Consider the following 16071-nt stretch of genomic DNA (forward strand, 5'->3'; position numbering starts at 1 on the left):
TAACCTCCAACACGTCGCCAAACCCGATTCATTCATGTATCTATCAGATTCACAAACCCAGGCACATAACACACTACCTCAACAATAATGCCAGTCACGCCCCTCATCATACCGCCCGACTCTGCCCGCGTCAAACGAAGCTCGCCTCGGCCTTGCCGGCGAATTCCGGTAAATGTAGATAACTTCGCCAGGATGATCTTCCTCGTAGTACTTGCGCCGGGACGAACTCGTAGACCTCGATCCCGCATTCGACGAGCTCCTTTCCAGAAGGTACCGTGACCCGGAGCTTGACGACCCAGCCGTGGACGTGCTCTGTTCTACGACGTACCGGTTCGGGGCGGGTGGGTAATACCGGTCGGTCGTCGTAAAGCGTTCGGCGGGTTCGCGGCTGGCGGCTCGCCTGTACGGGGGCTCGACATAGCCATCCACACCGTAGTCTCGGTACCCTCCCCGGCTCACGCTACGGCTGTGGCTAGAGAACGATCCCCCACGCTCTCTACCCCTTTCCCAGCCATCGCCTCGAACCATCTCCCGCCCCCGACCACGACCATAGCCATAGTCAGCATACCCATGATCCCCATCCACACTCCGGCGCTGCCCACCCCAACCCCGACCCTCATCACGGAAACCATCCGCCCCAACCCCGACACTACTCCCCCGCCGACTCCCACTCCCACCACCCCCAGCCCTCCGAGCCGCTTTCTCCGCCTTCTCCGCCAGCTTCCGCTGCTGCGCCCGCCGCGCCAGCCCAGACATCTCCCAGTCCTCCTTGTCGCCGTGCACATAGCCGCGCGGCCAGTACTTGTGTGCCAGCAGCGAGGCGGCCGCGATGGAGCCTAGGAAGAGGTAGGGTGTTTTTGTGCTTGTCGGCGTCGTCGTCTCTGTTGGGTTGTGCTTGTTGGTGCTGGCGCTGGTGCTGGTGCTGGTTGTGTTGCTCCGGCTGCGGCTGTGGCTGCTGGTTGTGGAGGGGTGGGAGGAGTTGGTGCGGGATGGGTAAGGGGAGAGGGATGGGGCCGATGCCGCGATGGGTGATGGGGGAGGGGTGTAGTAGGTCGACATGGTGTATGTGTGGTGTGTGTGTGTGTGTGTGTGTGTTTTAGGATCAACAACGTGAAGATGGGCACGGGTCTAGGCTAGTCAAACCCCTTTACCATGTCTTGAGGAAGGGGGTCTTTGAGGGCTATTGTGGTGATCATGGTGAGAGAATTACCACGGAAGAGTTCAAGTTGAGAGGAAAGTGGAGGAATGCCGCAATATGTCTGGCTGCCTCGCCTCAAATGGGTCACCGAGATGGGTGTGGTCTGCAACGGGTTGAGGTGAGATGCGTGGCCGGGCACCCGTGCCGCAGCACCTCGGCCTTGATGAAACAAGGCGAGAGCGTATCGGAGATTCCCAAATAGTACCCGGTCAGCTTGGTCGGCCGTGTTGCACAGGGCGAGCTTATTCACGACACGCTTTTGGATGCAATCTCTGTCGCGAGCTCATGGTAGGAAAGAGGGCGGCTGCGTTTCCTCCGGACTACACAGTACTTCATACCGGGATGGGAACGGGTAGGCAAGGCCCTCATCAAGTTCCAGAACCGAACCCGCAAGCCACAATGATTCGGATCGCCATGCGTCAGTGGTAGTTATTCTCCACTGAGATCGGGGTCCGGCGATCCCAGGCCAGGGCCAAGTTGTAAATCAGTGGGTCGATGGTTAAGCCAACAAGAGGTTGAAGATCGCGTCGGCGTTCAGACGATAACTATTTCGTCCAAAAAAAAAAAATTGGCACATTCTAGTTCCCGTCCCCAGAGAAGGGGCGTGACCAAGCTCCGAAAGAGAGTTTCACGCCGCCTAGATAACGGTGCAAACGCAGAAAAGACATGATGGAGGAAAATTGAGAGCAAAGGAAAGGGCCGGCGAGTTTGAAACGCCCGTGGCCTGTGCGTTTGCAATTGCAGGGTTACAGGCCACCAACCGCAGGCCAACAGTCGACTCAATTCGTGCTTTCCGTCTCATCTCAACTGCTTCATTCGCCTCATTGCAACGAACAGGCGGCCACACAAAAACATGGGCACCTCGGGCACGTCCGCTCGCCAATGTGTTTGTTTTTCATGCAGGCATATGCCATGCCGGCTGTTAAAAGGGGCTCATCGGCGCATGAAAAGTGCGTCTTCTCGGACCCGCCGACTCGAGACCGTTAAGAGGCGCTGCAGCAAAACTCGGAACGGGCAGCGCTGAATGCCGCAATGCCGAGGCCCCGCCAGCCCCCGATTGAAACCCACAGCTCATGACGCAGTCGCCTAGCCCAGCCCATTTCCATTCCCTATCTCGGCATCAAAAATGTCCATCATGTCCTTCCAGGCCAGCGCTTGCGGAACCCGTGCAATGCCTTCCACGGTTCATCTCGCCTCGAGCTTGCTTGGTGCCAATGCGGAGATTGTAAGACAGCGAAGAGCACGCTAGATACCTAGGACATAGACTACAATTTCTGTCTCGTTGAACGTTGTGGCTTAGATTGTTCTTACTCATCGCCATGTCAAATACAAGGCATGGCCCGCCGAGTTCATCCCCGATAAATACCCCTTCATACCACCCGATACCCAAACCGGGCGCCAGCCAAAACGGAGGAGGAGAAGCCATGGCTTCCCAAGAACATAGGGGTCAGTCCAGCGAGGCCATGGATGAGATGAGGAGAGCTGCCACCAGGGAGGATGGCAGAAGGGCCAGCGCGAACGAAGATCAAGATGCGCCAGCCGAAGACAAGAAGCCGAACCGGCTGGCAACCGTCATTACCAAGTTGGGCCTTGATGCGCCCACCCTCATCACCATGTTCAAGTAAGGCGCAAATCCCACACCCGCAGCTGTTGAGAGTATTCAGAGCGACTCGCTAACATGACTTCGTATCAGGGGCTCTCTACCTCCGATAATAGGCATCGCCATGTTACAGGCGCGGCCTGTCGCCACTTATTTCACCACGCTAGGTTACCTCATCCCCATCATCAGCGTGCTTGCCATGGTCATCATGCCCCGCGGCAAGTTCTTGATGAACCTCCTGCTCAACGTCCTGGCCGTATGTGTTGGCTCGGCAGTGTCCATGCTAGCACTCTGGTCCGCCGTCCAGGCTCGCCACAACACCGCGTCCGTGGGGGCCCAGCCTGCCGCTGCGCCCTCGTACAACTCAAGCCAGTCAGCTGTTTGTGCTGTCTGGTTATTTGCAAACATCTGGTTTGCCAACGTTGTGCGCGCCAAGTTGCCCGCCTTCAACCTCCCAGTCATCACCTACAGCATCCTCGTCAACGTCTCGGCAACCTTCGGTCCTATGATGCCGACCACTGCCGCCGCACAGTCTTTTGTCCAGCAGCTGATGACCGCCATGCTGGCCGCTCTCGCCTTAGCCCTGGGTGTAAACCTTTTGGTGTTTCCCGTCAGCAGTAGGTTGGTGGTCTTCAAAGAAGTCACAGGTGGCATCGGGCTTCTCAGGAGCTTGATCTCGCTCCAGAAAGTGTACCTTGCGAGTCTTAAACCGGACGCCACGTTCGACGCCGCGTTGCAGACTGAGGTATTCCTAGGCAAGGGAGACGGTCCCGCTCACCAAAATGAGGACGAGCCGAAACTGAGCAAGGAGGCCGAGGCGGCGAAGGCGCTCGAGGAAACAGGTGCCAAATTGAGGGAGCTCGCAGGCAAAATGCATGCCGACTTGCCCTTTGCTAAGCGTGATATTGCGTGGGGGAAGCTGAACGCCAAAGACCTAAGCGAGCTGGTCAAGTTGTTCCGCAATGTTTATATTCCTGTGTACGTCCTTGACTCTCTCCTATATGCCTCCTACCCTATGTTCACAGTCCCTTGGCCTGTCACTAACATTTGCCTCGTAGACTTGGGATGAACACCATCATTGACATTTTCAAGCGTTTCTCCGAACGTCCAGACTGGGAAAGCGCCGAGGATGCTCCCAACGAGAAGGACGTGGAGAAACACGTTTGGAAAGAGGTCATGAAACAAGTACAAGAGCCATTCGATATCCTTTCCGAGGCGGTTGACCAAGGGCTCCAGCACGCCGCATTGTGCCTAGAGCTGACCCCCAGGCCGAAAAAGGCCCCCAACAAACCAGCAAAACCAGGATTCGGCCCTTCGGATATTGACCTCGAAGCAGGGCAGGAACCGAAACCCGGTGACCCCGGTTTTTCTATGGTCCTGGACAATAAGATCCAGGCCTTTTACTCAAGGAAGGGGGAGTTGTTGAAGAAATGGGTTCAGGAGAGGGGCATCGATCTTGACGAAGGAACAACCGCCCCATCCCACTTCAGAAGCGAACGAGACCAGGTGCAACTCTACATTATCCTCTACATGGAAAACCTCATGCATGCCTCGGGCGAGGCCGTCCAGGATCTCGTGGACTTTGCCGACGAGAAGGTTGAAAATGGAATCATGTCCAAGAAACGCCTCATTGCACCCACCATCCACCGCTTGCGCAAGTGGTTCAAAGCCGTCTTCAGCAACGAGGACTCGTCGGCCGAGCAAACGCCTGATGTTATGGAAACGGGCGCCAACCTCGTCCATTTCGGAAACGCATACAATCGCAAGAAGGATCCCGAGCACATGCCTCCCGAAACACCTTGGGAGCACTTTGGGAGTGGCCTGCGGAAAGTCACCAACTTCTTCGGCTCTGAAGAGTCCGCATTCGGCTTTCGAGTTGCTTGCGCGACAATGACGATTGGGATTGTGGCCTTTTTAGAGGAGACCCAGCGCTTTTTCATGGAGCAGAGGCTCGTGTGGGCTATGATCATCATAGCCATTGGGAGTATGTCAACCCCAGGAGCTTTCCTCAGCCCCTTTCTAAGCCAAATGATCCAGCTAACATCGTTGAATAGTGACCATGAGTATGCTGCCATCCCCTGTGTTTTTAAATAAACGGAATATCCTAACCGTGTGTCACAGCTTCTGGCCAATCCGTCTTCGGATTCCTCTGCAGAGTCGGGGGGACGGTTCTTGCCATGTGCCTCTCCCTCATCATCTGGTATATCGTGAATGAACGAATACCTGGCGTGATCGTCTTGCTGTGGCTTTCCATTTTCATCAGTTACTACTTCTTCATCAAGTTCCCACGGTTTCTGCCCGCCGTCTTGATGATCATTGTCACACAGGTTCTCATCATAGGCTACGAGCTTCAGGTGCTCACCATTGGCATAGCAGCCTCGGAGCGGTCAGGCCAGCCATTCTATCCGTGCGTAGGCGCCCTCCCCCGACATTTTAAAGCAGAGCAGCTAACCAAAAGCTTTCCAGAACATATCTTCTGGCGCCATACCGTGTTGCTTGCGTGGCAGGCGGCTGCTTGGTTGCCTTCTTCTGGACGGTCTTCCCATCACCGCTAACGGATCGAACCTGGTTGCGTCGCGACGTCTCCGCAACCCTCTATCTGTTAGCCAACTACTTCGGCGTTATCAGTACCACGCTTAAATCGAATGTCCATGGCACCGCAGGCGACGTTAACACCCCGGGATCACCGGCTCACCAACTCTTCAAGGTCGGCCGCAAGATCTTCGGCAAGGTCATGATGCTGGTCCCCTCCATGTCGCAGCACTCAGAGTGGCAGAAGTGGGAGCCCACCATCGGCGGCAGGTTCCCCCGCGAAGCCTACGACAACATCATAATGCGAAGCACCCGCATCATGGCCTACCTAACTTTGACGAGCTACACCCTGATGCACCCCACCCGCGTGCGCCTGAGCGACCGAAGCGGCGAGCAGCACGACGAGCGGCGCCCCCGACGCTCCCACCTACGAGGCGGCTCTCAATCTCTCCACTCGCGCTCGCGCCACCCGTCCGCGTCGACCACCAACCGCGAGTGGATGGCCGCGCTGGCCGACGTGCTCGACATCCTCAAGCCGACCCACCACACCATCCTCTCCACCATGACCCTGCTGTCCAACGCCCTCCTCTCGGGACAGAGCCTGCCCCCCTTCCTGCCCCTCCCAAGGCCCTACGAGATGACCCGCGACCTGATGCGCATGCGCCAGGCGGCGGCCGCCGCCGCGGCCGCGTCTGCCTCCGTGCCGACGATCATGGTGGAGGATGATGTCGGTGATGGCGCGCCGATTAGGATGGTTGACTCCCGCACGGGACTGGATGATTTTGTCAGTATGAATAAGAGCCCTCCTGGGGTCGGCCGGCGGGATCATGCCGTGGCGAATATACTGGATCCGCGGAATATTGAGCAGCCGGGGTATGCTGAGTTTGCGGTGCTCCAGGTGTGCACCACGCTGGTGTGTGATGACCTGCAAGGGCTGGTACAGGCTGTCAGTGGGTTGGTTGGCGTGGTGGATTTCAGTTTCAGCTTTGACGGGAGTGAATCGAGTTTGGATTTTGGGAGGGCGGCGGGGAAAAAGAAGGTTCATTAAGTCGGGGTGGCGAGGCGGTTATAAGGTTTGAGAGCCAGGTGCGTTAGACGTGGTGGGTGTAAACGGCGGAGGAAGGGAGTCATTAGTAGGTAGGTACATGCCCTCTCCTCTCTTCCTCCCCCAAACCCCGATCTTCTCTTCCTTTCCGCCTGTCTTTTCGTCATGCCTTTCCTCTTGCTTCTCCACCACCGTGGCCCTCTGTATTACAAGTAGCCACTGCAGTTATACATCTATCGGCATACCGCCACACAAATATCACAAAACAATTACTTTAAGCAGAGGATACAAAGTCTTTCGTTGAACGCTGACTCCGTCACAGCGGCCCAGCCCAGTCTATGTCTATCTTTCTCTATCATCTATACCCAAATCCTGCAACATGGCCAAGGGGGTATCTACGCAAACAACATCATGCAACGCCTCCCAATTACTTCTTCTCGGCCCACTTCAGCGCACCAGGCGCCGCGGGGTCCGCCTCGACATACTTGCACTGGGTGAAAGTCGACCACAGCTGGCCCATGAAGGAGCGCTCCTCGCGGTGGTACAGATCGCCCAGAAGCGGCTTGATGGCCTCGGTGGCCTCCTCAGCCTTGTAGAACGGAATCCTCCTGTTGCGGGTTAGCGTCTGTCTGTCTGCTGGCATCGCCAAATGTGCCGGGAAATGAATGGGGTGTGGGCTTACGGGAAAAGATGGTGGATGACGTGGGTGTCGATGATGCCGTGGAAGAGGTGGCGGCCGACGAAGCCAAAGTCGCGGTCAACCGTGGCCAGGGCGCCCTTGACGAAGGTCCAGCTATCGGCCTCGAAGTGGTGGACCTCGGGGTGGGTGTGGTGCAGGTAGGTGATGGCAACTGCAGCGTCTGTTAGCTAACTATCCAGTCGACACAGAGAGACCGTCGCGCAACGGAATGGGGAGAGAGGACATACCCAGCCAGTGGTGGACCCAGAAATACGGCACAGCATACATGAGGAACACCATCTTCCAGCCAACGACGGTCGAGGCGAGGTAGAGCAGGCCGGCGACGATGAGCAGACCGATATCCGTGATGGCGACGTACAGGGCCTCGCTAGAACGGAAGACGGCGCTGGTGGGCTCGAAGTGGCTCACGCGCCACCAGCTGGCCTTGCTCTGCTGGCTGTCGGAGCCGGCCGAGACGTTGAACAGCAGGTACATCTGCCAGCCGGCGAGCTGGTGGGCCAGCAGCTTGAAGAGCTGCACCACCGGGATGTCCTCGAACAGCTCGCGGTCCAGGTAGAGGTCGGCCAACCGGCGCTTCTCGCGGTCCGCCTTGGTGTGCGGGACGAAAGCCATGTCCTTCTCCATGTGGCCGGTGAAGCGGTGGTGGCGGTGGTGGGAGAACTTCCAGCTGAAGTAGGGCACCAGCAGGGCCGAGTGCAGCGTCCAGCCGACGACGTCGTTGAGCTTCTGGTGGACCGAGAAGGCGCCGTGGCCAGCCTCGTGCGCCAGGATCCAGATGCCGGTGCAGACGAGGCCCTGGAGGTAGCCGTAGACGATCCAGGCGGCGGTGCGCCAGGCAAAGTCCTCGATCTGCGGGATGTAGGTGAAGGCGGCCCACCCGAGGGCAGCCGCCATGCTCACGTCGCGGACGACATAGCCCAGGGAGCGCCAGGTGGACGGCACGAAGCAGTGGGCGGGGATGGCGTCGCGGATGGTCTGGATGTCGGGGTACTGAGGCCCTTCGACGAGCTTGATGGGCGCCGACTTGACCTCGCTAGCGGCCCTGCGGCTTCTGGTCGTCGTCGTCGTGGTAGTCGCCATCTTTTAAGGTTGGCAACGAGGAAATCTGGGGTAAGGTAGTGATGAAAGGAGGGGATGAGGAAGGAGGAGAAGAACAGCCTGCGGCAGCGGGACAGACCACATTTTTCTTCACCCCGTTTCATTTTTTTTTGTTGACCGCCCCCATGCGCTACCAAGCCATGTCCACAATGCCGGGGCCAGCCCGTGGGCAAGAGATGAACAACCGAGCCGCATCCATGCTTCCTTGGCCGGGGACACGTTTAAGATTACACCCATATCGATCCCAACATTTTCCCTCCACTTGGCCCCCTTTGCTGCAGTTAACTAGCGAAGGTCAGACTCAGGCCGCATCAAAGGTCTACTTCGAGAAGTGTTTTACGGCGGGACGGGATAGGACGAGCTAAGAGTGGAGCGAGGAATTGGGTTACTGTGAGCTCACAGCGTGATCTAGTGGTGGCTCACCTATGGACGCAGAACACAGAACACAAAAAGCAGGAACAACTTTCACGTGAACTCAGGGTCCTGTGCATCCCAGGCACCGTTTTATCAAAACAAGTGGCGCCCCGCAAGAAAAACCCACCAAAGGGGGTAAGCTTAAGCTCAGTCAGGCATGGCGAAACGGGGGTAAAATTTCTGAGGGCCAATCGGCTTCGAGTAAGCTTGGCACGCGCACCCAGACTCGTCCATCATGCAACCAGGGCCCTGGTTCTTTTTTTAATCTGGACTTCTGCAAGATGCAAGCAAATCTGAGACAGGAGGGAAGTTGGCGGGCCAGGGGCCGTTTGTCCATGCTTCGAGAACAAAACCCTCCTCGGCCCAATGCGCGCACATGGGAATGTGAACTGCGGCGGAGTGGCGCCTCGGACCGAAAACGCAATCATTGTCAGTCAACGCCTCTTTTTCTCTCGCCTTTGGCCGACAGTAAAAATACACAGGATTGTCCCTTCCCAACGGTGCTTTTCGCCTCCTCACTCGTATTCCCATCCACCCACCCATCCATCCCTATCCCATTTTTATGCACATCAATGAGCATACTGCGTGAAATCCATCGACACCCCCACCCCCCGGCGCTGTGGGAACAGACCGCTCTTAGGAAAGCATCAACTAGCACAGCATATCATCATCAACTCGTCAAGCAGCCGACATTTCGGCCGCCATGGTGTAATCTCAAAGTAGCGACTCCGGTACTCAATCAGTAACCTCCTTTGGCGTCTCCTTCATTCCCATATCCTTCCGTTCCCATGTTCCTCCCCCGATCCTTTCTGTACCAACCTCCCTAGAGCGTAAAACCAACGCCGCGATGCGAGGCCGAAGGCATCTCCAGCTGAAAATCAACGAATGCGTAGCCAACAAAAATGCGCCAAGCCCAAAAAGGGAAGTGAGAGCCAGGATACCATGCGTGGAACCGTTGGCCACATGTTCCAGCCCCGAATGGTCATGATCGCCGAGAAAGAACGAATGACATAGAAGGGTATCATATCGCGGTGAAAACCTGAGCAACCGAAAAATTAACTCGGAGAACGTAAACCGTAACTGAGGTCGAGGCCGAGGACGATCGAGTCGGACGGCCGGTCGCGCAGAAGCGTCGTGGGAGTCGAGTTCACTAGAACATCTAGCCTTCAGGCAGGGGTGACGATAGACTTCTCTGCGCGTGCACGCATATGGTTGGCGTGGGTCTCGAGGCAGGACGTGATCAGACGGGTCACTAGCAACTTTGTCAGTAGGCTGTCGAGGAACAATCTCCCTCTCCCCATGGCACGTACCAGGCCATACGGCAGCGTTATCAAACATGTACGCTGTGACCCTCAGGAGCTTCGCGGCGTATCCCGCATTGTCGTCCATCTGGAGTCTGCTGTCGACGCCAGCGACAGCGACAGTGCCGCTATCTCCCATACCACCGAGTTGAGCCAGATCCATGTTCATTTTGACTTCGGCGCCACGAATGATCTCATCGATCTTCGCCAGCAGCTTCACATCCTCTTCTTCGAGCAGCATAATCGCGGGCACTTGCGAGAAATCAACATTATCGCGGCCGAGTATTCCAAGATAACGTCCGACGCGATCCTGAAGAGTGGCAACCCACTCGGCAAGAACCTGAGCACAATCAAATGCACAAAGCGTAGCCTGTAGAGGCAACTCGCGGCTGGTCAAGTTGGCAAAGGTAATGCCGAGCTTGTCAGAAACCGAAAGAGACTCAGACGCAAAAAATGCAGCTTTCCGCAGGTGTTTCTCTCTCCGAGACGTCGATCGGCTAGTCGAGCTCTGTGCCTGAGGCTGAAGCGGCAGCGAGGTCAGCCCGGCGTTCACGGAGCTCGAAAGCGGCAACTTTGATACCCCAAATTCCGGGGACGAAGTATGAGTCGGCGGGGTATCGACGGTAAGGGAGTTCGTCCCAGGAGTGCTCAAGGGATCAGTGACAACCGAATCGGCGTTGGAGGCAGGCGAGTGCTCGGCGTGCTGGATAATCTCAGAGCCCTTGGCTAACTCTTCGGCCATCCCGTCCCAATCGCGCTGCCAGAACTTCTCCTTGGACCGTGAGAGATTGACAAAGAGGCGAACATAGGCGAGATCCAACAGCGGAATGCAGTCTGCTGACAACGGCCCTGCACCGTGGGGATTCGGGCGTTCCGGGCTATGCTGCGGGTTGGTTGCCCAGGCGGCGTGCCACGCCCGAAGCGCCGGCTCAATGTGACGGTGCATCTTCTCGGTTTCCTCGTTTGTCCAAATCTTGTTATGGTGCCGCTGACGAGTCTCCCAAATGTAGTTGTGCAGTGCATTGATCAGTATCAGACAGCCGAAGCTACTTGGTTTCAGGTCGCTCTCGGGCAAGTCGCTAGCATTGACCGCCGAACCGAAGGCTTGGTGGGCGTTAGTAAAGGGGCGCTTGTACTGCTTCTCGTTTGTACGTAGCAACTTCCCCAGAGCTTCGTGGAACGTCATCCGATTGTGATTAGCTGCTGCCACCCCACCCTTGGCTTGGAAAACGGCGGTGCTTTCGGCCTCGAAAAAGTCTTCGTCACAGGGCAGATCGAGCAGAATCTCCGAGTTCGTGAGGGCTGGTGTGTGATTATACGCCGACACGAGGAGGCTAGATAGGGTGAAGACGGCATAAAGGGTCCGCTTCCGCTCCTCAATGGCCCGCCAGCGCAGCCACTCGGCGTGCTCGTCGGCATGTTGTCTTCCGGCCCCGCTCCACCCGCCGGCGCCGTCAGCATCCACCATCTCGACGTCCTTGGCCGAAGGTTCAACTCGTATTGGCCGCTGCAGCTCTGCTCCCTGCGCAAGACTTACTAATGCGGCGGCGTGGGTGGACGCGATCTCCCCCGACCGCTTGTCCCCGCAGTTATGACCATACACGACATTCAGAAGCATGGCCTGAACCAACCACACGGGAGTCTCGACGGGGGGTTCCTGCTGCTGTGAACTGTGGTCCGACATGGGAGTGCGCCGAATGGATTCTGCCTTTCTTACGTTCGCCTTCCTCCGCTCGTCGAGATACAGCTGGATCATCTTCTTGGCCATCCCGAACAGTTCCATGGATGCCTGGTGCTCCAACTCAAACAAGGCGCCAATGGCCGCCATAGAAAGAAGCAAACACCCGCTCCCCCCAATGCCGCTATTTCGCCCGTTAGCCAACAATTGCGCAGGAAAATCGAACGTCAGCGTCGGTATGTGCACAAACGGCAGATGGGGGTGGAAGTATCGCAGATAGGCACCGACGTATCGCTGGAGGTCTCGGGTCGTGGGTAGGGAGCCGAGCTGATCGGAATTGCTGGCGACGGCGTTGTTGGCGTTGGCGGTGGTGCTGGCGGAGATCGGGGACGGCTGGGCGGTGAGAGGGGAGGTCGGCGTGGCGAACGAGTATCTCCGCGTACCAAACTGGGACGCCTGGGAGGCCGACAGGGCACCTAGGATGGCATTTCTTGTTGAATCAGTGATTGTCGAGACGGGTAGGGTGCCATGATTACTACCATTCATCGAGGACGGCGTCTCCGGACCGGCACCAAAATTGAGCGCTTGGTTCATGTTCTGCGTGTTCAAGCTCGAGAGCAGCGAGGGTGACGGAGTCGAGAAATATGTCTCCCCCATCGGTTTGGCGGACGATGGTTGCGGCGACACGGGCGCGCCGTTCAAGAGATCTGGGAAGACGGAGCCGCCGAGGTCAAGGGCAAACGGGTTACTCATTTGTGGGGGGCCCATGATGGACGTCTGCCACATCGAGCTCGTCGCCGCCGTGGCGGTGTGGTGGTTCGAACCGTCCACCATGACATCGCTGATGCCGCTCTGGCTTGTGGTGCTGAGTGCGGAGGGCGAGGAACCGTCCACGGCGGTCTCTACCGGTCCGTTGTTGAACGACATTGTGTGGTCGAAGCCTGTAACCCAGTCGAAGTCGTCCAGCGATTGTGTGGCGGCCGACATGTCGGGGAGCCCATGAGGGAAAGACGAGAGGGCGTCCATAGCCATCGACGGGGGGGAGTCGTTGTAGTGTAGAGCATTGGGATTGATAGTGGAACCCGAGGAGCCGCCAAAAAACAAGCTACTCTCCATGTCGAACTCGGAGCCGAATGGCATTGCTGGAGCTGTCCGAAGACCACCAGAAAAGTCCATGCCGCTGATCCCGTGCGTCTCGAGCTTGGGCAACCCGAGTGGCGCTCCGCGATGGGCCAAGGCAGAAGCCATGCCATAGGCTTCAAGGCCGTGATGGGTCGGCAGCCCAATCAAGCTTGGATGGCGGCTGTGGGTGGGCGGCATCCTTGAGGTCTGGGCAGTGGCAGCAGCCATCATCTGGATGGCCGCGTTATCGATATGGCTGATCGTGTTTGCCCTAGGCCTCATGGAAGCGGCATTGTTGCCGGCGGCGGCGGCACCGGGGCCCACGACGCTATTCTTCCGGACCCGGCTGGCACCCGGTGTCGCCCCACTCGCGCTCTCACGACGATTGCGGGGTCGGGACGACGGCGTCGTTGTCTGATGTAGCTTCTGCTGGTGCCGCAAAAGCAGGTCACGGCGAGCAAAGCACCGTGCGCATTCGGGACACTCGAACGGTTTCTCCTTAGTGTGCGACCGCTCATGTCGCTTGAGATGCTCCAGGCGGGCGAAGGAGCGCTGGCAAGTGCCGCAGATGTGGGGGCGAGGTTTATCGGTCTTGGGCGGCGGGAAGGCAGCGGGGGCCTTGGTGTTGACCATAATGGTTGAGGCTTTTGCGTGAGAAAAACGGCTTGTTAGCTAGCCAGCTCGCGCTCCAACCACAAGAAAATCCAGGTAGGGCACGATTGATTGCAAAATCGCGGGACTTAAAACAAGCGCTGTGTTGTGTGATTTTGTTGGGCAAACCTACCAGCTTCGTCGCCTACGGGCGCGGCGCCGCTCCCAGCCGAAGGCGTCGACGAATTGGACATGGCAGCGACAGCCTCGAGCTTGCTAGTAGCGTCGCTTGACACAGTCATCGTCCTGGTGGCGGGATTTTGTCGTTTTCGCGATCGGGCGACTTTGTGCGGTGGAACAGAGAGCGAGAATCGGGAGCAGTGAACGGAGGACCTTTGCTCGGTGTGTCGGAGCAGGTCAGGAGAGTGGGGAGCGGCAACAGGCAGGAAGGAGACGACAGCAGTAGGCGGGCGGGTAAGGTAAGGTAAGGCAGTTAGGGAGCAAAGGCTAGCTCTACTGGAGACTCGGAGAGAAAAATGAGGGGCGCGGTGACAAGGTCGACTGTGGCATGCTCTTCTGATACAATTGTTGGTTTCTATACTCGTTGAGGTAGCTGCAAAATTTTATTGTCGGCTTCAGTGTTTAGGATTCCGATCGCATCCCACCTCCTGAACAAGTTGAGGTGTGTGTGTGCGAGAAGAGAGGCAGGCTGCTGTCGGGTTCGGTGGCGGCGGGAGCATGAACCACACACGGATTGGAGGGCACGCTCGGGAAACAGTGTGTGGTCCCTGGAACTCCCCTGGATCCTGGCTGGCTTGGCTCGATTGCCCAAAACGGTGCGACCTGCGGATGGCGAAATTGGGGTGCAAGGCCTCGGGCGGAAATCCCAGCATGGCGGCTAAGCCAGTTCATTAACAGTAGCACAGTGGGGACCAAGAGAGGCTAACGGACTACGCTAGCAATGCATCCGGAGGATACGTAAGGTACTCGAGTTGCTCACGCCCTCGATGGCAAAGCACCGGGTCTCGTGGTACCGGGTCAATACCTCAATTGCGAAGGAAGGACGGGCGATCCTCGCACAATGGCCCACGCGCGACCCTGGATAATCTAGTTCACCACACGGCCTGGGTCGCTGCGTCGAGAAACAGGCTGCCAACACCTGGCGTCGAATGGCATGCAGAGACACCTCGGAGTGGTGGAGCCAGTTTGGCCGTGAGTCAGAAAACACCCTACCCTGTCTGCGCGCTCGCACTGTCACTTCCAGGTTGTGAAATGGGAAATAGCGGGTGGCGGCTTTCAGGTTCATCTCACCAACACCGCGGACCCGGCACGACCGTCTGACGTTGAGTGCGAGGCATGACTGCCAGCAACAACATTAGACATCGTTGATTCAGCCAGAGTAGCGAATCCGTGGGTGTTAAAAGTCGGGGGATGGAGACCTGTCCTATCGTACTACCTATTTCCTCTCTCACCTCCATCATTGGGCTCATCTAGCAGTCAATGCACCACCGGCCAAGGAGCGCATGCAGCATGGGCCAGTGCTTGCGGCCTCGGGATTGGCTACTTGTTGGCCACAAACCTCCAAACAACAATCGTCGACGGTGAGGTGCGCATGCCTTCAGTTGATTCTTTTTATATTGTTTCCACCCAGGCAATGCTGTATCTTGGGAGCCGGGCCTCGGCGGCTCTGGTTTCGAAAATGCCGATACCCCGTCAAGGCACAACCCACCTCAAGAGACCAACCTGGCAAGCCTGGTTGTTTCTTCCATGCCAACGGACAAGGTTGAGATGCAATCTGCCCGTTTCTCTCGGAACTCGGTGCAGCTTCCAAGGCGAGCAAGGCTCGCAGAGGGCGACGCAGGCAGGCCGATCGTTTCTGGAAAAGCCCGGTGGTCGCCTGCATCACTGCACTGCTGCTGCAGTGGGCTTCTTTGCATAGCGGCGCAGCAGCCTTCCGTGTGATTGACCAGCTCCGGAAAGTACGCTATTCCTATTATGATCCTAACTTTCCCACCTTTCCGCCTGTACAGTGTTCCGGCGGGTGCAGACACATGGCACCTGCTAGTCAAAGTTTGTCAGCCATGACCCGAAGCGACCCGCTCGTGTAAAAAGCAGGAGGCGACCATCCATGCGGTCCGGCAACAGGCGCTTCTCGAATGTCATGGGCGCGGTGGTCAGGGAAACATTTATCCTTAAATAGCCTCGCCCATGTCCCATTTCCATACTCAAATCGTCGGCAAGGAGTTGCCAAATCATTGGTCTCGGAAAGCTGCGGCATGCGCGGTGAGCCCCAGGCGCCCAATAAACTGGATACCCCTGCTAGGTTCACTGTCCGAATAGGATCAGGGGTCAGCGGATGAAGACGCCCACAAGACGATTTCGATAACCGCAGGCTGTCTCGAGACTGTTTAAACCAACTTGCTTAAATTGGGCGTAGAACTGTCCAGTTGTTTTGACGTAACTTCACCGAGTTAACTCACAAAAGCCCTACCAGTCACGTGATACGCCGCCATGCCAACCGACGACTCTCAGCTTCTGGTGCTCAATCGAAAAGAAATAGTAATCATGTTCAGACAGTCTCAGACAGTGATATCAAGCTGCTGTTTCTTTCCGCACCGTAGCGGTTTTTGCGAGCCTTCCACGAACACAACTTTTTCTTAATGACGTAGTGCGGAGCGATGGATGATCGGACGGTGTCATAATCGCATGTGACCGTCCTGAGCAACGACTCAGGAAGACATCGATCGCAGTTCGATAGGACGGTATTCTCTGCCGCGATGGATAAGTCTTCA

The 16071-nt window shown here is 57.2% G+C and overlaps 5 protein-coding genes across 5 annotated transcripts; 1 reads left to right on the plus strand and 4 right to left on the minus strand.

Moving 5' to 3' along the window:
• Positions 1-78: 78 nt before the first annotated feature.
• F5144DRAFT_593745 (uncharacterized protein) lies at positions 79-785 on the minus strand (the record flags this gene model as incomplete). The annotated part of the gene is made up of 2 exons (XM_066790497.1): positions 79-698; positions 755-785. 2 exons carry the CDS (start codon positions 783-785, stop codon positions 79-81), a joined length of 651 nt encoding a protein of 216 aa, XP_066640939.1.
• Positions 786-2622: 1837 nt separating this feature from the next.
• Positions 2623-6378, plus strand: F5144DRAFT_603805 (uncharacterized protein; the record flags this gene model as incomplete). Its single annotated transcript, XM_066791312.1, has 6 exons — positions 2623-2813; positions 2892-3776; positions 3857-4782; positions 4853-4861; positions 4920-5205; positions 5265-6378. The coding sequence occupies 6 exons, from the start codon at positions 2623-2625 to the stop codon at positions 6376-6378; spliced, it is 3411 nt and encodes a 1136-aa protein (XP_066640940.1).
• Positions 6379-6668: 290 nt separating this feature from the next.
• F5144DRAFT_275832 (fatty acid desaturase-domain-containing protein) lies at positions 6669-8600 on the minus strand. Its single transcript, XM_066783662.1, has 4 exons — positions 8597-8600; positions 7303-8458; positions 7058-7226; positions 6669-6983 (listed from the first exon to the last, which is right to left on the minus strand). Exons 2-4 carry the CDS (start codon positions 8153-8155, stop codon positions 6803-6805), a joined length of 1203 nt encoding a protein of 400 aa, XP_066640941.1. The 5' UTR covers positions 8156-8458; positions 8597-8600; the 3' UTR covers positions 6669-6802.
• A 1153-nt stretch (positions 8601-9753) lies between these two features.
• F5144DRAFT_492890 (fungal-specific transcription factor domain-containing protein) lies at positions 9754-13581 on the minus strand (the record flags this gene model as incomplete). Its single annotated transcript, XM_066785948.1, has 3 exons — positions 9754-9839; positions 9898-13332; positions 13473-13581. 3 exons carry the CDS (start codon positions 13579-13581, stop codon positions 9754-9756), a joined length of 3630 nt encoding a protein of 1209 aa, XP_066640942.1.
• Positions 13582-13921: 340 nt separating this feature from the next.
• F5144DRAFT_593749 (uncharacterized protein) lies at positions 13922-14662 on the minus strand (the record flags this gene model as incomplete). Its single annotated transcript, XM_066790498.1, has 4 exons — positions 13922-14045; positions 14075-14177; positions 14401-14530; positions 14591-14662. The coding sequence occupies 4 exons, from the start codon at positions 14660-14662 to the stop codon at positions 13922-13924; spliced, it is 429 nt and encodes a 142-aa protein (XP_066640943.1).
• Positions 14663-16071: the final 1409 nt, after the last annotated feature.

Source organism: Chaetomium tenue, assembly GCF_020726465.1.
Source record: "Chaetomium tenue strain MPI-SDFR-AT-0079 chromosome Unknown F5144scaffold_5, whole genome shotgun sequence".
NCBI classification, from domain to species: domain Eukaryota; kingdom Fungi; phylum Ascomycota; class Sordariomycetes; order Sordariales; family Chaetomiaceae; genus Chaetomium; species Chaetomium tenue.

Excerpts from the sequence above, each read along its gene's own strand:
- F5144DRAFT_275832 (XM_066783662.1), bottom strand. The coding sequence starts at position 8,155 with ATGGCGACTACCACGACGACGACGACCAGAAGCCGCAGGGCCGCTAGC. Across the intron at positions 7,227-7,302 it reads CTGGGTCCACCACTGGCTGG|TTGCCATCACCTACCTGCAC; the intron begins GTATGTCCTCTC and ends CAGACGCTGCAG. Across the intron at positions 6,984-7,057 it reads GTCATCCACCATCTTTTCCC|GAGGATTCCGTTCTACAAGG; the intron begins GTAAGCCCACAC and ends AACCCGCAACAG.